This window comes from Bos mutus, chromosome 23 (assembly GCF_027580195.1).
Source record: "Bos mutus isolate GX-2022 chromosome 23, NWIPB_WYAK_1.1, whole genome shotgun sequence".
Lineage (NCBI taxonomy): Eukaryota > Metazoa > Chordata > Mammalia > Artiodactyla > Bovidae > Bos > Bos mutus.
In genome coordinates this window covers 46785628-46809393 of record NC_091639.1, presented here as the reverse complement: position 1 = coordinate 46809393, position 23766 = coordinate 46785628, and the positions used below count along the sequence as shown (strand labels likewise).

Below are 23766 nucleotides of genomic sequence, written 5' to 3'. Positions count from 1 at the left end.
ACAAAGGTCAGGTATGGATGTGAGAGTTGGACTGTGAAGAAAGCTGAGCCCCAAAGAATTGATGCTTTTGAACTGTGGTGTTGGAGAAGACTCCTGAGAGTCCCTTGGGCTGCAAGGAGATCCAACCAGTCCATTCTGAAGGAGATCAGCCCTGGGTGTTCCTTGGAAGGAATGATGCTAAAGCTGAAACTGCAGTACTTTGGCCACCTCATGCGAAGAGTTGACTCACTGGAAAAGACTCTGATGCTGGGAGGGATTGGGGGCAGGAGAAAAAGGGGATGACAGAGGATAAGATGGCTGGATGGCATCACTGACTCGATGGACTTGAGTTTGAGTGAACTCCGGGACTTGGTGATGGACAGGGAGGCCTGGCGTGCTGTGATTCATGGGGTTGCAAAGAGTCGGACACGACTGAGCGACTGAACTGAACTGAAACATGATTTTTAATTTTGTAGTAAGCAGAAATACAATCAGTGACAATTATTAAAACATTAAGCAACCCAATGACCTTAAGGATCATGATGACTACCCCTTCCCCACTGTGTCACTCTGGACCATTCACACATGAGTGTCCCAGCAACACAGCGCCCCTGCCCAGCAGGCGCCTCCAGCACAGCCGTCTCCTGGACACCCGTTCACCTCCCACTGCTGAGCAGGCTCCCCAGACGTCTTTAAGCTCTGTAACCACCTCCCAAAGCCTTAACCTACTCTTAACAAATTAACAGTACAGTGTGCTCGCTTTGGAAAAATGACTACGGCATTCTCAAGCTATGACGTCTACTTAAAAAGCAAGCACAGAGGACAGAACTGACAGCTTAAGAAAGAACACAAACTGGTTTCCAATGTGGACTGAAAAGACTATATGATAATAATAAAACAAGTCATACTATTTAACACTCAATTATCTAGTTGCAGAGAAAGACCAAAGTTCTAGCTATGATATTTTTTGTCTTAAAGAAAAATTTATATTTATAGAAAAATTTAAGTTTGGTAAATAATTACTACTCAAAATTTTTAGGGATGACATTTCTGGTCAAATAACATGAAGTATATTCACAAAGATTGTATGACAAGCCCCTTTTTAGTCTTCTAATTATATAACATTTTTTATTATTCATCATGGGGCTTCAACATTTAAAAATTAAATATGTAATACCAACTGTAGGACACTGATATTTTAATGAATAACTAACATGAAGATACTTCCATATGAATTAAAAATTTTAAAGGGTTAAGGAAGATTACTCCTGAGTAGACTTTCAACATTATTTTCTAAAGAATACTATGTTTACAGAAATATATATATATATATATAAAAGGACTAATATTAAAAAGTATGCCTAATTCTATGCAAATACTTTTACATCATTCCCTTTAAACAGAAAATAATACAAGTCATATGAAAGTCGAAGTAGGTAAAAAGAATGGAAAAACTTTCTTTTTACTACTTTCAAAGAAATTAGGTTGGTTTTCTTTTTCATTCCAGCAATGTACAGCTCTAATTAAAGCAGGACTATACATCTCAGTGAAAGCCACAAAGAACATTGCTGATAAAATTCTTCATCTGTTTTCACAATCAGTTTCCATTGCTCTCTTCCAATAATCATAAAAAGACCTCAAAGATAATATATATTAGTGCCACATGAGAAGTAAAATTTACAGAAAAAATGAGCTATGATAGTTTTATTTATATTCATTTTCACTCTTAAAAAAATAAACTAGAATTATCTGTACAGTACAATTAAAATTAAAGAACCAATTCTATTTGGGAAACATAAACAATAGTCAAGGGCTTCTTTATTTCTTTTTTTAAAATCCTTTTAACCTAAGTATATGAATTCAAGGTTACCTGGGAAACATGATACCTATATTAGAATATATAATTTGTATTTGCATTAACATATATTCTGTTCCTCTATACATTTTTGCAAATGGCACAAAAACACAAAGCAATATCAGAGTTTGAACATACAAAAGCAAAAACAGTGTGTTTTCAAATACATTTGTACTAGTAGGTCTGTGGTCTCCTTTAGAAAACAAACTCAAGAATTCATCATCCTGAGTCTCTTCAAGGCCACTTGATGTTGTGTGGTAATACCTTTAGTTACATTTCCTCAAGACTTCTTCTAATAGCTTCTTCTAATTCCACATCTGCATTAAAAAAGAATATTTTAACATTTAGGGCAGAAAACTGATAAAAATGTACTTAATGTAAGTCTCATCAACTACATCTGTATTTTCAGGAAGAAAAGGAAATACAACTTGGAGAAACTGAAGATAACTTTGCAGTTTCTTCATCATAAAATTTGACTTTTGAAATATGAGAATCTGGATATGATCTTAAACTGAATTACAGTATATCTGAGCTTAAAATGCTAAGAAACTTATTAGTTATTTCCATTTAGGGACATAGAAAGACAACAAACTTCGAGAATTGACTGACAGGTATTCACCAGACTTAACAGGGGAAAAAAGAGTATCTATTTCCAAAAAAGATTTGAGGTAATACATATAAAACTTACCAGCAGAAAAAGAAAGGCAAAATCATGAAATGGCAAAACCTCAAAAGCTATTAAAATCTTAGTTTTAATTTTTCTAGTATCTAAGACAAAGAATCAAATTCAAGGCTATATAATATCCTCTGAGAAGCATTTATTATATATACATATGCACTCACTGAACAAATTTATTGAATGCCCACTGTATATCAGGTACAAAATACAACAGTGAGCAAGGCAGACATTCTTGGGTTCACTGGTCTTTTTCTCCATTTCCTGAGAATGATGCTAAAAACTCAAGGGGGTAATTAGGTGTCAAGTTTCTTGGCCTTCACTAGCTTCTCACACCAGATTTATCTAATCCTGTCCAGTCCATGGTCTCCCGCAGTCTACTGGGTTCACAAGCACAATAATTCCTCTAATATGCAGCCACCTCTTCCTATGAGCTGGGGCACTAGTGTTACATCGTTAGGAATTTAAAACACTACAAGCTACTCTACACTGTGTTAAAGCTAGATTCTAGGTCAGTGCATTGCCCTAAGATGAATTCAAAGGGATGAAGAAATGTACAGAAAAGCCAAGATGCTCTTAGCAAACAAAGAAGAAAAAGGTGACAAGATTTCTTTTTATGAAAACTTATTACAAAGTTATAGTAATTAACAATGTGGTACCAGTGCAAATCCGACTGCCAGTGCAGGAGATGCGGGTTCGATCCCTGGGTTGGAAGATCCCCTTAAGAAGGAAATGGCAACCCACTCCAGTATTCTTGCCTGGGAAATCTCAGTCCATTGGGTCGGGTACCAAAGAATCGGACACGACTTAGTGACTAAACTACAACAAACCAGCCCAAGAACTGGTGAACAGACCAAAGAGGCAGCACCGACAGCTCTATGGAAACCTGATCGATTACACGGGCAGCCTTGCAGAATGGTGGGGCAAGGTGGGGTTTTCAATACATGATGGAGAGAAACTGGTAGGCCACATGGAAAAAAAATAAATTTATCCCCACCTTATGGAATATACAAAAATACAGTTCAGATTTACTGTGTATTAACTGTGTAAGAGCAAAGGTGGAACAACAAACAGCAAAGAACACGGGACTATGTTCAGGACCTTAGTGTAGGGAAAGAATTAAACAGGATTCAAAAACATTATGAAAAAGAATGGTACTTCGGAATGCATTAAAATTCCTTTAATCCATCAAAAGGAGAGTGTAAAAAGACAAGACATAAAGAGAAAATATTTGCAATACACAGATCTTATACCTAGAAAGATTTTCAACCCAGAAAAATCAGTAAAAAGATAGTCAAAACTCAAGAAATCTGCAAAGACACTGGCAAAAGATGTCAAAAGGTCAAATAAACATTAATCATCAGAAAAATGTAAATTCAAACCACAAAAAAATGCCTACCACTAGGTAAAATTAAAAAGACCAATAATTCAATGATTAGTGAAAATGTAGATCAGTAGGAGCTCACACTCACTACTGGAATGAAAAAAAAATTCGAACAACCACTTTTGTAAAAAACCTTGCATAATCTACTAGAGCTGAATGTCAGCAAGTCTCCACCTCAGTATATATTCCTAGAAATGTGGAAATTATTTGCAACAGCCAACCCAATGTCTGTAAGTGATACATGAATTGATTTATGTGTAAAGTTATCTTACAGGTACTGGAAATGAACAAACCAAAGCTACATGCTAACAATCAGATGAATCTGTAAAACTGTTAACTAAAGGCATTCAGACCCAAAATATCAGTAATATAGACCATGACTGTGCTGTTCAATGTGATGCACACTGACTATATGTGGCTATTTGTGTTCTGATTAACTGAAATTAAGTGAGGGGGATGCTTCTAGGGAACTGACCATTGTGGGCTGAATTGTGCCCCCCTCAAGATATGTTCTTACCCTGGTATGCGTGAATGTGACCTAATTTGGAAATAGGGTCTTTGTGAGTGTGACCAAGTTAAGATGAGGTCACTAGGGTGAGCCCTAATTCAACATGACTGACGTCCTTATTGGAAGAAAATGCCACGTGAAGATGGACACACAGGTAGATGGTCCCGTGATGATGGACGCAGAGACAGATACATCTACAAGCCAAGGAATGCCTGCTGTTGGGTAACGGAGTTAGAGAAGGCAAGGTTCAGAAAAAGATGGAAGCCGGCACTTTACAGGAACAGATCACCTTAAATGAGGCGAGAAGGGGCAGCAGTCAGATTAGTGAGCTGCTGAACTAACCCAAGAAAAGAGTAAGTATATATAGGCATATGTGTGGAAATCTACTGTCTTAAGGGGGCCTGTTCTTCTCCAAGGTTGTTCGGAGTAGTTATCTCTTGAACAGCTGGGGCAAGGAATTTTGGAGATCGGCCAGAGGCTGGACCGGCTGGAAGCTGGGCATAACCAACCTAATGTCCATTTTCCCTTTGGGTGAGAGAGTTCTTTGTTTTGCATAGAATAGTGGGGAGGACCTGGAGGGGAGTTTTAACTCCAGGCTACCTCGAGCCATGCAACTTTCCTTCACCTACAGTTGACATTAACAACCAGAATCTGGGAGCAGGACCATGGCCCTACCAACAGCTTGACCTTAGATGGGTGAACGCGACGACTGTGAGACAATTTCTATTGTTTTAAGCCACCTCGTTTGTAGTACTTAGGTGAGCAGCCCCAGGAAATCAACCCACTGGTAATACTCTTTTTTAATCTGAAAGATGGTCACCTGTTTTGCGAGATGTTTTGTACAATTTCTGTGTGTATTATATACACATATACACACACAGAGAACCAAAAATCTGGAGGACCAGGGTATAAATTGGGGAAAAGGATCAGAGCTGAAGTGTTCCAGAGTCCTTTTATTGTTTTATGGAGGCAGACAACATGTACATACACTTTAGTTTTTAAGTTACATATAAAAAATGTGATAAAATGCCAAGGTAACCACAGAAAGAACAGAAACAAATACACAGGATACACACCAACTTGAAAAAACAAAGAGGAAGCTAAGAATGAAATTGCAGAAGTAAATACAAAAACATTAATATCTCACAGTGAACTTACAGGAATTAAACTTGCCAGTTAGAATGGATAAAAACGAAAGCAACTAAATGGTTCCACTTCCAATAAACTTCCACTCTAACAGTAGAGTAGCTTATATTGGGGAGAAGGCAATGACACCCCACTCCAGTACTCCTGCCTGGAAAATCCCACAGACTGAGGAGCCTGGAAGGCTGCAGTCCATGGGGTTGCTGAGGGTCGGACACGACTGGGCGACTTCACTTTCACTTTTCACTTTCATGCAATGGAGACGGAAATGGCACCCCACTCCAGTGTTCTTGCCTGGAGAATCCCAGGGACGGGGGAGCCTGGTGGGCTGCCGTCTATGGGGCTGCACAGAGTCGGACACAACTGAAGCGACTTAGCAGCAGCAGTAGCAGCTTACTGGATTAATTCTCCCCTAGATAACAATTATAAACTATTTTAAGGCACTAAAGAACAATAAAAATCAGGTAGAAATAGGACCGAAGTTAGTTATTGAAATAAATGAATTACATAGGGCTAAATATGCAGCTTTACACCTTGTTTCTCATTTGCCTTAGGGCATGCCGACATCCCTGTGAAACAAGATGCAAACTGAGGAGTCAGACAGATGACAGAGGGTGCGAAGGGGAGGTGGTGGCAGGAGGGTAGGAACAGTAGAAAGAGATCCCAGCAGAAATGAGAAAGTAACAGAAGAGGATCCTCCGAATCTACAAATCGTTGGCTGACTTCTGAACTCTGCATACACGAGAAAGGAGCCGAGATTCTCGTGAGAAACAGCAGTCGGAAAGCTAAAAGAAGCAAGCGACTGCTGCCTGCTGTGGTGGAGAGAGAGTTTGGTGTCCGAGTCCAGCAAGTTAACTACCTACAAGAAAGAAAAAATTCCTCAGAGGAAGTTAACAGTATTCTGAGAATCTATAATTTACATCACAAACATCCAGCATACATCAAAAATCACGTGACTTGCAAAGAAAGAAGAAATGTGCCGCACGGTCAAGAGGAAGAGCAGACAAAAGAAACTGACACACAAGATAATCAAGCTACTGATTGGGATTAGCAGAAAAGAGATTTTAAGAAAAGTTAAAACTATTTTCAAGGTTGAGTGGATAAGAAATCTCAACAGAGAAATAAAAACTATTAAAGAGAAAACACAAGTTTTGAAACTGAAAATTTACTAAGTCAGCTTAACACTGGAGGTGGCAGAAGACTGACTACTAAACTTGAAGACTGGACAACAGAAGTGGTCAAATATGAAGGAGAGAGAAGGAACACTGGGAGAAGGTGACAAGCCTGTGGGTGAATCTAAAGCACAGAACATGCGGAACTGGACTTCCAAAAGGAGAGCGGACAGAAAGCGGGACAAACAGTTGTGAAGAAACAATGGGGGGAACTTATAAACTTAGAGATAACATGAAGCTAAGGAAACTCCAAGTAGATACAAAGATAGCTACATCCAGGGACATTACCAAACACTGCTAAAATCCAAAGCCAAAGAGGAAATATTAATAGCAATAAGAGGGAAAAAATGACATACGTGCATATAGGGGAGCAATAATAGAAATTATGGTCATTTGTCAGGACAAACAAAGGAGGCCGGCCACAGAACAAGAAAATGGAGCTCCAGCTCTAAAGTGCTGAAGAAAAAAACACTAGTTAACCAGAATTCTAAAGCCAGAGAAAATATACTTCAAAATTAAAGGGAAAATAAAGATATTTTCATAAATGAAACAATATTCAACACTAGCAAAACTGCATTACATTAATATAAAACAGGACAGGAAATTCTTTAGGCTGAAGAAAAAGGACATCAGATAGAAACCGTAATCTACTGGAAAGAATGAAAGGTCATTTGAAATGGTAACTATGTGGATAAATATTAAAAACTCTATTTCTTCTTTCCTTTCTTTAAAACTCAAAGCAATGTTTAGAGCAAAAAATAATATTTTCTTATAGTGTTTATAACAAAAGCCAAAGTATATATCTCATAACCGAGCAACCATAAAAAACTGGACAGATTGTCAGAGTAAATCAAAAAGTAAGATCAAACTTAGAGACGTAGTTTCAAATTCAGAATCAAATTTAGAGACGTAGTTTCAAAACAAAGATATAAATAGACTGAAAATAAAAGAATGGAAAAATATACACTGTGTCAATATTAAGCATAAGAAAGCTTGAGTAGCTATATTAATATCAAACAAAAACATTTTATGATAAAAGGTATTACCAGAGATAAAGAACAGTTCATAGTATCATAACGCTAAACAGATCAGTTTAGCACACATCAGAAATGTATATGCAACTAAAAACAGAACTTCAAAACACAAAATAACTAAAGAGAAAAAGTAAATCTACAATCCTTGATGAAGAAGCTCACTGTTACTACTGTGGTAACTGACAGGTTAACTAGATAAAAAAAAAATCACTGAGGATGAAGATCTGATATTATCAACCACCTTGACCTAACTGACAATCAAAACAGAAATACATTCAAGTGCATACAGAATATTCATCAAGACAGACCACAGGTTGAGACACGAAAGTCTCAATAAATATCAAAAGTTTTAAATTTTACAGAGTATATTCTCTTACCACAACAAAATTAAATTAGAAATAATAAGACATTCAAATATTAATATTTGTAAATTCAACAATATATCTAAAGAGTCAATAGATCAAAGGAGACAATATAAGGAAAATTAGAAAATATTTCAAACTGATAGCAAAAACATGAAAATTTGTGGAACACAGTCAGTTCAGTCACTCAGTTGTGTCCAACTCTTTGCCACCCCATGGACTGCAGCACGCCAGGCTTCCCTGTCCATCACCAACTCCTGGAGTTTACTCAAATTCATGTCCATTGAGTTGGTGATGCCATGGGGACCATCTCATCCTCTGTCGTCCCCTGCTCCTCCTGCCTTCAATCTTTCTCAGCATCAGGGTCTTTTCCAGTGAGTGAGTTCTTCATGTCAGGTGGCCAAAGTATTGGAGTTTCAGCTTCACCATCAGTCCTTCCAATGAATATTCAGGATTGATTTCCTTTAGGATGGACTGGTTTGATCTCCTTGCAGCCCAACAGACTCTCAAGAGTCTTCTCCAACACCACAGTTCAAAAGCATCTATTCTTTTGACACTCAGCTTTCTTTATAGTCCAACTCTCACATCCATCCATGACTACTGGGAAAACCATAGCTTTGAGTAGATGGACCTTTGTTGGCAAAGTAATGTCACTGCTTTTTAATATGCTGTCTAGGTTGTGGAACATAGTAAAAAGTAGAAAGCTGACAAACTACAGTCTGTGGGCCAAATCCAGTCCACCAGTAACTTTTGTAAATTTCACTGTATACTTGACACTCCTTTGTTTATGTATTGAGAATAGCTGCTTTCATGCTATAATAGCAGAGTTGAGTAACTAACAGAGACCACAGGAACTACAAAGCCTAAAATATTTACTATCTAGTATTTTACAGAAAAAGCTTAAAGCTTGCTTATCCTGGCTTAGAGGGAAATAAACATCTTTAAATGTTTACATTTAAAAAATAAGGAAAAAAAATTCAATCAACAGTCTAAATGTCACATTAAAAAGCTATAAAAGATGACAAAATTTAAGCTCAAAGTAGAAGGAAGGAAATAATAAAGAGCAGAAATCAATGAAATGGAGAGCAGACCAAAAGGAGAGAAATTATCAACTAAAAACAGTTCACTCTTTGAAATGATCAAATAAACTGATAAACTTCAAGTTAGTGAAGAGGAAAACAAAAATTACCAATATTAGGGGAAAAATGAGATGATATCATCAGCGATCCTAAAGAAATAAAAAGTATATAATAAAGGAATACTACTATGAACAACTTCACACTGGTACATTTGACCATCAAGGTAAAATGGACAAATTTCTCGCAAAACATCATTCTCCAAAACTGACATGAAGAAGAAGAACAGGTCCTAGAGTGAATTTTCAACAAATCAGTGGAATAGGTAGCTCCAAACACCCGTCCTTCCACATACAACACTGAAATACACGCCTAAACTGTTGGGCAGAAACAACTTTCTCAAAAGTTTGGAAAATCCTCAAAGGGTCACAGCAACGAAGCAAACACTGAATCCAGACAAAGATCACACAAACACCAGTATGGGGACTGCCCTGGTGGTGAAGTGGATAGGAATCTACCTGCCAATGCAGGGGACACGGTTCCATCCCTATCTAGGAAGATTCCACACGCCTCAGAGCAACTAAGCCCACGCACCACAACTACTGAGCCTGCACTCCACAGCAAGAGGAGCCAGCGCAACGAGAGGCCCGTACACGGCAGTGACGAGTAGCCCCTGCTCACTGCAACTTGAGAAAGCCCACACAAAAGCAACAGAGACCCAGTGCAGCCAAAAACAAATAATTCAAAAAACAAACAAACAAACAGTGGGAAAGCCTAGTGGTATCTTCACTTGCCCTTTCCCCACCACCTCACTATCCCTCCCTGCAGCAGCTCATACTCCTGGTGTGGGACCCTCGTCCCTGGCTCCAGGCAGAGCAGAGCAGAGCAGAAGTCACAACTTACTGCTTTTGTTCTATCCTGTATCTGAAGGCATCGTCTATTTTACAAGCTCAGGCCCCACACCGGGCAGAAAAGCAGTCTGCGTGGCTCAGAAACACTGTGAGGCAGACAAAAAGCCCATGGCCTGGGGTAAAAGATGATGGGTGAGACATACAAGAGAACACCTAATATCTGGGAGGAAAAGCCATGAAGAGAATTTCCTTGGGAAATTAGGGCATTCAAAAGCACCTCTGTGTCCTGGGAAATTCAGTAACCAGGCACATACCCAGTACAGGATGCACGCTCAGAAAATGCCTGAGAAGACACTGAGCCTTCGCCACTGGCTGGTCTGCAGGCTCAGTGCACGCTTGCGTGCTAAGTCACTCCAACTGTGCTGGACTCTTTGGCCTGCCAGACTCCTCCGTCCATAGGATTTCCCAGGCAAGAATACTGGAGGGGGTTGCCATTTCCTCCACCAGGGGATCTTCCCGACCTGGGGATGGAACCTGAGTCTCCTGTGGCTCTTGCAGTGCAGGCAGATTCTTTACCACTGTGCCACCAGGCTCAGTGCACAGCTGGCTAAATGTTGAAAGTGCTAGCACACAGCTGAAGCTCAGGAGAGATTGTTGTTTGCTCCTGGTATTCAAAGAAATCTCTGTCAAAACAATAGTTGAAAACAAGCTAAAGGAACAGAGACTTCAGTAACCAAAAATGACAAGGAGTACAGTTTTTGCAAAAATAATCTGGAACTAAGCACATGGACAATTATAGCCTTTGACAATCACAAACAGCACACCAAGGGGAAGACAGAGAATCTGATTTCCAAAGTACTACATTATAATATTTGCACATCCAATTTTCATCAAAAACACAAATAATACAAAGAAACAGTAAAGTATACAAAGTGAAAAAAATTGCATTAAATTGTCCCTGAGGACACCTAGATATTGAATTTACTAAACAAAGACTTTAAACCAGCTGTCTTATGTTCTAAGACCTAGAGTAAACCATGAGCAAAGCAGTAAAGGAAATTGTGAAAACAATGTATGAACAAAATAGAATATCATAAAGAGGTGGATATTATGAAAGGCCACCAAATAGAAATTCTGGAGCTGAAAAGTACAACTAAAGTGAAAAATCTGTTACAGGAGTTTAACACAATTAAGCAGATAGAAAAAAGAATCAACAGAGTTTAAATGTCCCAAATTTGATAAAAGATATGAATCTACACATCCAAGAAGACCAACAAACTCCAAACAGGAGAAACTCAAAGAGATTCATGTTGAAGACATGTTACAGTTAAACTGTCAAAAGCCAAAGTCAACAGAAGCAGCAAGAGGAAAGCAACTCATCACGTGTAAGCCGTTTCTAATAAGACGAACAGCTTATTTCTCATAAAGATCATGGAGGCCAGAAGACAGTGAGAGAACATATTTAAAATGCTATAAGAAAAAAACAAACAAAAATCTGTCAAGTAAGAATTCTGTATCTACAAAGAATGGAGGAGTAATCAAGACTTTCCCAGACAAAAACTAAAGGAATCTGTTATTAGCAAATCTGCCCTCCAAGAGATGCTAAGGGAATCCTTCAGGTTGAAATGATAGGAAATTAGACAGTGATTCAAAGCTACATGAAGAAATATAGAACACTTACAGCAAATATGTCCTTGTTTTTCTCTGTTATGGCTAAGTCTGTATTTCCCTTATTCTCTTTTCTCTCTGCCTTTATTTCATTCTCTTTGAAAGAGAGGTAATATGACTAAATAAGAAAGAACTCAGCAATAGGAGTTAGAAGGCCTATACTAAATCATGCTCCACTCATTTGGAGGCTATGAATCTGAAAGCAAATTACTAAATGTTTGAAGACTAAGTTTTTATGAAAAATAGGAGAAATATTCTGACTCTTATAGGTTGTTAAAATTAACAGCACTTTTAAATGTGTTAGGTTTTTTTCATATACAATTCAAGTAAAAACTGAACACAGTAGTCTCTTCTTTCTCTGTTCTTTAAACTGGCCACAGAGTTATACTGTTTTACTGTTTATGTTATAGTTTTACTATTTGTTATAATATTAATAATTGTACTGACAACTGCTATTAGTTGAAGGAACTCTAAGGCAAACTGATGACATTTACAGAAAGATGGTTTTACATTAGCAGCAACCCACATATTGCTGTCTTTTACTTCTTTTCCAGGGATTTGGGTCAGAATACCTCTATTGAACATGTATACTTCAGAGCAGACCTTATGCTATGCTATGCTATGCTAAGTCACTTCAGTTGTGTCCGACTCTGTGTGACCCCATAGACGGCAGCCCGCCAGGCTCCCCCGTCCCTGGGATTCTCCAGGCAAGAACACTGGAGTGGGTTGCCATTTCCTTCTCCAATGCATGAAAGTGAAAAGTGAAAGTGAAGTCGCTCAGTCGTGTCTGACTCCCAGTGACCCCATGGACTGCAGCCTACCAGGCTCCTCCGTCCATGGGATTTTCCAGGCAAGAGTACTGGAGTGGGGTGCTGTTGCCTTCTCCACAGAGCAGACCTTAGGTGCAGGTAAACAGTGAATACTGATAATAGTCACCATCATGGGGAATTCCCTGGTTCCATGCTTTCACTACTAAAGGTGTGGGTTTGATCCCTGCTTGGGGAACTAAGATTCCCACAAGCAGCAGCAACCAATTCAGTACTGCTTACCATGTGCCAGGCTACTCCAGTAAGGCAGGTATACTAGTATTTCTGTTTTTAAAACTGAGGAAACTGACACACAGTGATGTTAAGGGACTTGGAAAATATTATATCACTCAGAGACCAAAGCTGAGACTACCCAGGATCTTTATAATGGGCTTGGGTAGTTAAAGACTCTGACAGGTCTACAGAGAATAACAAAGATTGAGATAATCACAGCGGGGGGAGAGGAGGCCACAAAAGAAACTGCCTTTTCCCAGGGCAAAGTCACAAGCAAACTGACCCTGCTTTTTACCACCCATTTGTCAGGCTTTTAAAATGCTGTGTTGAGGAGAGAAGGAATGAGAGGAGATTGGAGAAGTTTTGCTATTGGGTTTGGACTAGAACATCACTTTGCTTCCATGGTGCAGAGTCAACTCAATCACCCAATATTCTCCAGCCAAATGGTTTCTGTCTTAATTTCCTTAATCCAGTTATAGGGAGCTGGGTCCTAGCAGCCCTAACTTATTTTGTTTGTTAGAAGTGTATTCATTCAACGATCATTTAGTGCTAAAACCCTGTGCTAGTTGTTACTGAAATAAAGATAAATAAAACATGATCCTACTCCTTGAATGGCTCACAGTCTGGTGGGCATGAGAAATACAAACAAAAAACTGTTTAAACCAGAGGGAGTCTGGAGATGGGAGCCGCTAGCTTTCTTTAAAGATGGAAGATCTAGGAGGCAGTGATCATGCAAAACTGTCTACAAAGTGGCAATTCAACCTAAGAGACGGTATTTGAGCTGGTTCTTGCTGGGTGAAAAGGAAGGGAAAGGAAGGCATTGGAGGCAAGTACAGAGGAGGCCGCCGCTCAGTAACTTAGAGTGGACACTGTGTGCTTCTCATACTCATTTTACATAAAGCAGGAAATGAAAACACACGTGACACCACTTTGATTTTCTTGGGATTAGAGCATTATATCTCTGCTTCATAGGACAGTTAATTAAAAGTTTAAAGTATCTTTACTTGAATCCACTAATGTAATACTTTTTCCAAACTAAGACATGATAAAAATGTAAAAACTCTCAAAATCTCCCAGTCATAAAAAGTGTAACATAGATACAAAATGCTAGAAATTCTGATACATATTCAGTGATACAGATCTCAGATTTCCTGGGTTAGCTAGGAGCCCACAGGACTGTGGATGTTTTTCAAGTGTGGTTATTTAAAAGTTATCATTTTGTTTGGCATTTTCCATGGGATTAGTCATGGGTAGTAAGTGAAGACTGCGAAGTCTTAAGTACTTAGGTGCTCAGTGGTATTTCTCTTTTCGTGGACTTCATAAACAACTTAGCTGGCAGTTTCTGTTTAAAACTCACAAACGTTCTTTCATCTGTTTAACCTGTCATTATGTGGCTGCTTAGCACCGAGCCAGACCTCTCAAGACCATGTTGGGAAAACAAGCTGGTCAGAAAACTTGCTTCCAATTAAGCTGTTGACTTACTGCCGATTTTGTTTAACTAATGAATTTTGACTATAAGAAAGATCAGTCTTCTCTGAATAGAATCTTCCCTGAAAAGAATCAATTGCACTGCCAGACTCAATTCCCTACCCGAGACAGCACACAGTGTGCTCCTAGTCAGATCCATCGTACTCTAGAGCAGCGCCCGCAAACAGAAGCGCAGCAGCGGGCCATTCCTTGTGCCCGTTTTGCCACGCCTCCTTCCCTAAGTTTACATTCCACTCTCAAGTCTCCACCAACCACCACATTGGAACGTATATTAAGACTCCTACTGTGGCAATTCCCTGGGGGTCCAGTGGTTAAGACTCCATGCTTCCACAGCAGAGGGCATGGGTTCCATCCCAGGTTGAGGAACTAGGATCCCACATGCTGTGTGGCGTGGCCAAAAAATTAAAAAAAAAAAAAAAAAGACTCCTACTATTGTTCCTGAATGTTAAAGATGCTAATATGAGAGTTTCAACTTTCAGTAAGCTTATTTTCCAAAATCCTGTTGTTTCATTTCCTGCCCAGGATTATTAAAAAGCACAATCTGTTACGGAAAACCCACAGTAATAGCTGGGACTTACATCACAACCAAACAGTGGCAGCTGGTAAATGATTTGATGTGAAGTGATATAAAAAGTTCTCTTAAACCTATGAAGGGAAACATACCTAATTTATAGAAAAAATCTTGTAATACTCAGACATAAGTGCTTGCTTTCATAGTTTCACTGCATAACTTTTAATATTTTTAATTTAATACTATTTAAATAAAAATTAGGAAACCAAAATCCTTTCTTAGCCCCAGGACAGCAACCTTTTTCTGCAAAGGGTCAAAAAATAATTATTTTAGGTTTGGTTGCGGGATGGGGCAGGACGTATACCATTTGTGTCACAACAAATGCTCTTGTGGTGAGAAAGCAACAGCACAGACCATACTTACACAAGAGTGTGGACAGGCTCCGGTAAAACCTCATTCATTCTAGTCCCTAAATTATCTTACACAAGGAAATGCAAACTATCTTTTACATGAAAGAACAGCTTTAAAAAACCAAACAAGACACAGTGCAAGGAGGGGGATGAAGAAAGAGAGGAAGAAATTATAAAACATAGAATCAAGTAGGTGAAGGGTTAACTCCAGTAGGTTACCTTCTGCGGATCTGAATTCTTCTCCCACTGAAGCACTTTTTATACCCAGGTTATCATCACTGTCACATTCTGTAAGGAAGAATCAATAAACGCAAATGTACTTCTGAAAAAGTTACTGTGCCATTAATTTACGTACTCTAAAATGGTATGACTTTCAATGACTCCTCCACTCCTCCCATACCCAAGCTTACTAATTACAATCCTTTAGTATTACACATCTTTCCCTAGTTTTTTTTTTAAAAATGATTACCAAATACTACTACTTAAATCAAGAAAAAATAAAAATGAATGAAATAGGTAATTCACTTTTAGCTCTATATTCAAAAGATTATTTGAAAAGGTTTTTTTGTATGTTTAGGAAATAAGTTCCAGCATTTTTTTAAAAACTGTAAATTTTAAAAAGCTAATTTATTTGGATCCAGCAAATAAACTCCAAAGTTTCATTTGCATTAAATCATCTTTAAAAGATTTCTTAGTGGTGACAGAAAAAATTCTCCTGTAGTTCGAAAATCATAAGCATTCATCTCTACAGAGATGTAGGTTTACTATTAATAATGCCTCTGCATGCCACAAACTCAGTTGATGTCTTTTATGCTTACTAATGAGAGACCTAAGGCTTTAAAATAATGAATGACAGCCACTTAAAACATGAACATGGTACCATCAGGGACCTGGCTTTCACTTTCACTACATTTAAATCAATTTCTATCAGAGTGACTGAATCAGGGTTTAAATAACTGAATACAAATCATATGGACATATATATATGAAAACATGTAAAATCCTAAAATATACATTTAAAAATTAATCAATTTACCATAGTCTACAAATAGAAACCACTGTATAACTCTTACATTCCTTTAGTGCAAAAATTTGTTATGTCATCTTTTGCTGTTCCAGCAAAAACAATGTTTTTTTCTACAATATGTTATATACACTTACTACTTCAAATATTTCAAGCTATGTCTTAGTGAAATAAAACATTATATTTACAATTTGAAGAACAGAAAAATTAATTCTTCAAACATTAGGAACAAAGAAATTGCCCAAGCTTTCCATTATTATAATTCAAAGTCAAGGCCAGTCAAAAGCAGTGTGTTGTAACTGGTCTAAATAACCCATCACTGCAGTGAAGGCCTATGTAGTCCTGGGCTACACAGGGCTATGAGTTTGACACTAGGTTGTAAACATTTTTAAAGGTTTCTTTTGCCTCAATCAGCACCACCCATAGAACAGAGAAAATCATGAAAAATTTTTTCTGTCTTCAGTACCTTGCATAGAATTAACTGTACCATACGGAAAGAGGCAGACAGAAGCTCAGAATTAGACTTAACAGCTATTTCACATAATGCCTATTCAACAGGGCACGCCACTGCTTCAGCCACCTACACCTTCACAGCAGGGTAAACTCATTGCTCAGTTTTTAAGATGGCTTTAGAAACCTGTGTAATTGGTACCAACCTCCATCCCACTCATTTCAAAATGAAGACACAAACCAAAAAAATACAACAAAGTCCCAGGGTCATAAACCAGGTGGCCACGGACTGTGTTCAGATTCAACAAAAACCATCTTGAAACATACTATGCTTTAAAGAGACTTAACTAAAGTAAAGTCTTTAAACAGTAAACAGACTTTACTAAAGTCTGTTTTCAATTTAAATTCAGTAATTCATAACAGCCTATATTCTAGTTCACCCTTGTATTACTGAAGAAAAAATATTCTAGGAAAGTTCAAACTTTATATAAAATTCAAAGGAAGATGTTTAATTACTGAAGAACTATAAACACCTGAATACACAAAACTGTTTTTAAAGAGAAAATCTTACATAAAGCAAATCAATATTCTTGAACTAACCTATAAGATAACGTCAAGTTCTTTACACAAACAGATCTTTAAGAGCTTATATAAAAACAAGTAGCAGTTATTTTATCTTACAAAGAGCGTGACAACCAGGAACAACATCACACAGTGCAAATAAAAATGCTGCTGACATGGTTCCTTTGACTCAAACAGCCCTCACAAACGGTGACTGCAATTCTACAGTCAAAAGAAAGAAAACAGGGCTTCCTAGTTGACTTACAAAAGATCCTGGGGAACTTACAATGACAAGTTGGATATGTTTGACAATCAGCTTACTTTTTAAAGGACCAGAATGCACAATCAAATCTTTTTATCTTCTACAAAAAGAAAAAGCATCTTCCTGTTATTTTTTTAAGCACTCATAGTTGGTATCTACACATGCTCTGCAAAGTCATTAGACTGTAGCACAGCGTCTCTCATCTTCATTCTTCAAGGACATGGTAAGAGCCAACAACGCACACTAGAGTCTCTAACATAAAACTGGGGCTTCGCATCAGTGAAAACCTGTCTCCGCAGATGATGGCTGTCTGGCCCTAGGCAGCTATTTCAACATTTCTGGGCCTCTGTTCTGTCATGTACAAAAGGGGGAGACCTAACATATCCCACCTCACAGTGATGCAAGGAGGAGTAAATAACACGTGGAAGAAGTTCTTTGAATGTTATAAACATCTTCAACACTACAAATACAAAAAACACCTAGCATGGCAGCCGGCATACAGTAGGTCCTCAATAAAAAGATTAGTTCCCTTTTTCTTCTTTAAAACAACACTGAAGTGACAAGTGATGTCTGCATCTTTGAAATATGAGGCCTGAGTTAGAATGAACACATATTTGTGAATAAGATGTGAAAGGTTTAAAAAAAGAAAAAGCCTACCAGGCTCCTCTGACCAGGATCACTAGAAAGCATCCATGTATCTTGGTAAACTTTTAAAAAGTGACAATCAGTACAATATAAAATAGAACTAATAGAAGGATAAGGAGGCCATGGGTGTCAACTCAGGACAGGTTAGTGTCGTTACATGTCTCCACAGGGATATGCATATACTGTAATCAAAGTGCTGCTGCTGGAGCCCTGATGCACAGGAGACTGAGTTTACAGGGCAGAAATCATGACACATTCAAATCTTAATCTTAACTTAAAGCCTCATCCTGCTACAGAGAGTAACTGATTTACCCCAAACAGTACCCACAGTAATATTCCGCCCCTGTGAGAGTGCGGGGTGCACACTGACCGCGAGGTCTGTGCACTGAGAAATGCTTCTCAGTTCTAATGCATATTAAATACCATTTCTTACCAAAAACTCTTATTATTCTTAAGGCCATTTGTTAGGAAAGGTGAAGGAATAAAGTTACCCACAAAAATCACTGGTCTTTGATTTTCTAATCAGTTATAAAGTTTATTGTTTGGCCACTTAATTTTAATAATTTTCATTACTTTTAAAATGCATTGGCTATAGCACATGAAAAGATGCTTATTTGGAAAATGGAAATGAAGACCAAAACGAGATACCACTGTGTATCCATGAGGATGGTTATCATCAAAAACAAAAATCAGAAAATAACAATTGTTGGCAAGGATGTAGAGAAACTGAAGCCTCATGACCTATTGGTGGGAATGTAAAATATTATAGTCCATGTGGAAAATAATATGGAGGTTTCTCAAAAAATTAGAATAGAGTTACCATGTTACCTAGCAACCACACTTCTGGGCATATACTCACAGAAACTAACGGAGGGTCTGGAAGAGACGCCTGCCCCCATGCTTACAGCAACATGACTCACAACAGCTAAAGCATGAACACGCACCAAGTGACCACCAATGGGTAAACAGATAGCAAAAGGGGGCACAGACATACAACGGAGCACTACTCAGCCTTAAAAAGGACCCTTCGACACAGGCTATAACATGGGTAAAACCTGAGGAAACGTTTTTCTCAGTGAAATAATAAGCCAGTCACAAAAACAGAAAGGCTGCATGATTTCACTTACAGGACACACTCAGGGTAGTCACATTCATAGACAGGAGACAGAATGCTGGCTCCCCACGGGCTGGGGGAAGGACAGTGGGGAGTTACTGTTTAATGGGCATGGGGTTTCAGTTGTCAAGACGAAAGGAGTTCTGGGGATGGATGGTGGTGATGGCCACACAGCAATGTGAATGCAGTTAACACCATACAACAGGTTTCCCAGGTGGCTCAGTGGTAAAGAATCTGCCTTCAATGAAGATCTGGGTTCGATTCCTGGGTTGGGACGATCCCGTGGAGAAGGAAATGGAAACTCATTCCAGTATTTTTGCCTGAAAAATCCCATGAACAGAGGAGCCTGGCAGGCTACAGTCCATGGGGTCACAAAGAGTCGGACGTGACTGAGTGACTTCACACAAACACACCTCGCAACTGGACATTTCAGAATGGTTAACATGGTAAATCTTACATGTGAAAGTGTTAGCTGCTCAGTCGTGTCCAATTCTGCAACCCCACAGACTGTAGCCCCCCAGGCTCCTCTGTCCATGGAATTCTCCAGGCAAGAATACTAGAGTGGGTAACCATTCCCTTCTCCAGGGTATCTTCCCAACCCAGGGATCAAACCTGGGTCTCCTACACTGCAGTTGGGTTCTTTACCATCTGAGTCATCAGGGAAGCCCAAAAGCATGTATATTTTGGTTCAATTAAAAAAAGAAAACAGTAGAGAGAAAATCTAAAAAATATATATATAGTCGCTGGGAATCATGTTTCCTTTTTATGGTATTAATAATTAATAATACCTACTATTTACTGAGCACCTATGTGCTTTCTGGGCTTCCCTTATAGCTCAGCTGGTAAAGAATCCGCCTGCAATGCAGGAGACTCTGGTTCAACTCCTGGATTGGGAAGATCTGCTGGAGAAGGTATAGGCTACCCACTCCAGTATTCTTGGGCTTCCCTTGTAGCTCAGCTGGTAAGAATCCGCCTGCAATGCAGGAGACCTGGGTTCGATCCCTGGGTTGGGAGGATCTGCTGGAGAAGGGAAAGACTACCCACTCCAGTATTCTGGCCTGGAGAACTCAATGGACTATACAGTCCACGGGGGTGCAAAGAGTTGGACTCTAGACACTATACATGTCACTAATTCTTACAGACTTATAGATATGAAAGTGAGACTCACAAAAAGTTGAATATCTTTACCTGAAATCACACTGCTAGGAAGCAGCTACCTTAGCATTTGAACAAATGCCCATGGCCTTCTTTATACACTGCATCGCCTCTGTTTATTTATCACAAAAATTCAAAATAAAGTACACATGTGCCCCCAAAGAGCAGTAAGTTCAAACGAGCACTGACTATGAATAAATGATTTTAAAAATATGTAGAGTATAAGAAATATTCATAAAAGAACTTCAGTATATAACAATAACCTACACCTTACCTCTAACCCTAACATACCCATGCAGACCTATTTATATGCAGCTTTCACTCCAAATAAAGTTGAAAGAAAGGCAAAATCATAACAGCTCTCAATACCAAAGCAATGCTCCCAAGAGCAGCAGGAGGAAGACAAGGGGGTTGGCCTAGGTGGCAAAGGTGAAAATTAAATATTTTATGAGATTATTACATAGATGTTTTTAAGGATCGGGGAAGGGATGATAAAAGAATGGAAGAAAAAGTGGTTAAAAAAAGCCACGGACACAGGGAATTCTACTCAGTACTCAGTAATGCCCTGTACGGGACAAGAATCTACAAAAGAGGATTTACAGGTATATGTACAACTGACTCACTTGGCTGTACACCTGAAACTAACACAACATTGTAAATCAACTATACTCCAATAAAAATATTAATTAACATTTTTTTAAAAAGAAAGAAAAGAAAAAAAAAAGCCACAAACAGAAAAAGCAAGTGAATGAAAACAAAAACTATAGAACAGGAAGATAAAATTCAGTACTACAATATGACATAAATAGGCAAAACAGAGTTGGCTTTCCTTTAAAGAGCACGAGTGTGCCAGCAGCTCAATGGCTCCTAACTTTGAATTTATCCATTGCAATGAGTGACCAGAGCAAAGTTCTTCACAACAGATCTTCAATCAAAATGCGGCTCTACATATATGAAATGAAGAAATTAGCAAGGAGGAGGGCATACTTGGGAAATGTAAAGGCAAATAATAAACATTCCAAGAAGTAGTCAGTTTCTCACTGAAGTCAGTCATCAGTATCTTTAAACTCTTTTCATGGCTGCAACTTATTAGGATATTTAAAAACTATTCTTTTATTCTCTCCTACCCACATTTACTTCAGAAATTAAAAAAACAAAAACAAAAAATACCCATCTGGGTCCCTAGAATTATACCCTTTCCTAAATATTGGTTAGTTAAACTGGCCCCCAGCATGCCCATTCACTGAACAATCTCAGAAAGGCAGAGAGAGTGCAGGACAGAGGCTCCTAGTCCTTCAAGGTCATAAAATCGCTCAGGGCTTCGTTCTATTACTGTCAACCTCCTAAATGCTCTTTTTTTTTGGTATTGCCATATTTACTGCTTTCTGGTTTCTCCTATAAGCACTTTGCTTTCTGAAAAACTGAAGATAAATTTAGAATTTCCAAAACAAAAAGAAGATCCAGATTCTGAGCTTTACAAAACTCTAATAGCATATTTCAAACCATTAAATATACGAATATAAATTTTATCCTTCAGACGAAAAAGGGCTCCAGAAAATCACGAATTCATTCTCCTTCTAACACACTCAAAATGAAAGTAGACAAGGAATGAAACACAACAAAAGCATGAGCGCGTGGCAGTTTAGTAAGCAGGCGGCAGGGCAGAGTGGACAGCAGTTTATTGGCTTCTCTCAGCAGTGAAGTCTCCTCCTTTTGGGCGGTTTGCCCCGAGGCTGCAGCTGCATACCTTTGGTGGTGTCAGATATGCTATTTAACAAGGCACACATCATATCTCCCTCCAAGTGGTGAGGGTTGAGTATATGTGCTGGCCTCTGAGTCTTCTTAAACTGATTCTCTAGCTCCAGAAAACCTTGATCTCCTGAGAGGATGGTGAAAGGAATCTGCTTGGGCAGCTGTTCATCTAGACGGCCAGCCTAAGTTGGAACAAACGGCACACGTCAAATCAGCATCTGTGCTTCCAATCAAGTTACAGCTGTTTCAGAATGAACGCCTACCTAGAAAGGTATATTTCACATGTCCCCTTGCTCCCACTAAAGTATGATATAAAGATCTCATTCACAAATAAAATATATTAATACCATATTTAAAAATGTAAAGTGCTGCCAATTTTAAGATAAACTGTTTAATGTGCCACTAAGACAGAAAGAAAAAAAGAGGAGGCCCCCATATAAAGGTGGAACAGTAGTAACAGGGCTAAAGTAAGCAAAGTAACAGTAAGGCAAGCAAGCTCAACCTTAAAACTGGCTAGATGGAAAAAGAAATTATCTTGTGGTTTAAAATATAAGCAGCAATCAACAAATCTACAGAGTAAATTCATGTTATCAGTGTGACACAGAAAAGCTTAAGCAGAAAATTTAATTTAAGCTGGGTCTCAGGTGGGTCATTTCTCCAGGCGACTAGCCGAGACAGAAGCAAATGCAGATTCCACCTGGGCCAACAGTGACTATCACGGGGCGTGCTCATTTCAGATGTTAAATGTGGAAGCGCCTCATGCGTCAGGAGTGACACCTCCTGATCATTTATTCTAGAAACAGTTAAGGTTCTACTGTGCATAGCCGAGGGCTGGCTAGAACTGGGGATGAAGCAGTACTGCGTTCTGCATCCCCACATTCCTGCTCCCAACGGTCTTAAGTAGAACTTGATGCAAAAGGTTTTACACAAAAGACACAGCACTGAAAAGGAATCTACAGTGTCATTACGATTTAAGTGGGAGAATTAATCAAAAGGGTCCTAGATTCACAGCAGATTCTGAATAAAGCAATGACTCACGTGCATACATATGGCGAAATCAGCAGCATCTTTTCTCTTGCTGCAGCGAGGATGCAGGAAGAAGCAGCCAATGCGGTTCAGGTAGTTGTAGACCTTACAGTGGGCCGGGGGCTTCCAGTTGGTGTTTCCCCCTGTCGTATTTAGAATAATAACAACACTGTTGTTTACAACAGGCATAAACGGAGTCAAATAGAAGAAGCCAGAACAGAAGAGCAGACACAACTGAAAATTCCATAAGGAAAAACAAATACTAGGAAAAAAATGTTTCTAGAAAGAAAGTACCAGAGTAGAAGGCAGAACAGGCAGTTCCAGCACAGGGATCACCAGAGTGCTGCTGAAACCTCAGGAAAGTAGACACCTGCCCCAAACCTGACTAGTAAGCGGAAGATTCACAGGGACGTTAAGCAGAATCACAGTAATGTGTGTGAAATTCTTTGGTGGTGTTCTACATGAATGTATGCATTAGTGGATTTTTTACGAGTACGTTAAGGCTGCTCACTGAAGTTAAAAAGTGGTCAATCAGGAAAGCTGGACTTACTAAAAGCCTTATCCAGGTCAGTGGGTTTCTATCTTAAGTCCTACTCCTCTTCTTTGTATACTGTTTCCTA

General features: G+C 38.8%; 1 protein-coding gene across 3 annotated transcripts in view; it reads right to left on the bottom strand.

The window, feature by feature from the left end:
• Positions 1 to 425: 425 nt before the first annotated feature.
• Positions 426 to 23766, bottom strand: part of ZNF451 (zinc finger protein 451) — an 88626-nt gene continuing 65285 nt past the window's right edge. The window contains exons 12-15 of one of the 3 annotated variants that reach the window (XM_070360878.1): positions 23159 to 23289; positions 22116 to 22302; positions 15377 to 15445; positions 426 to 2151 (exon numbers count right to left, since the gene is read on the bottom strand). In XM_070360878.1, coding sequence (XP_070216979.1) covers positions 2105 to 2151; positions 15377 to 15445; positions 22116 to 22302; positions 23159 to 23289 — 434 coding nt within the window. In that variant the 3' untranslated portion in view covers positions 426 to 2104. Of the gene's footprint in view, positions 2152 to 2172; positions 6405 to 15376; positions 15446 to 22115; positions 22303 to 23158; positions 23290 to 23766 lie in introns of those variants that run through there. The other 2 variants (XM_070360879.1, XM_070360880.1) reach the window with 2 other exon arrangements.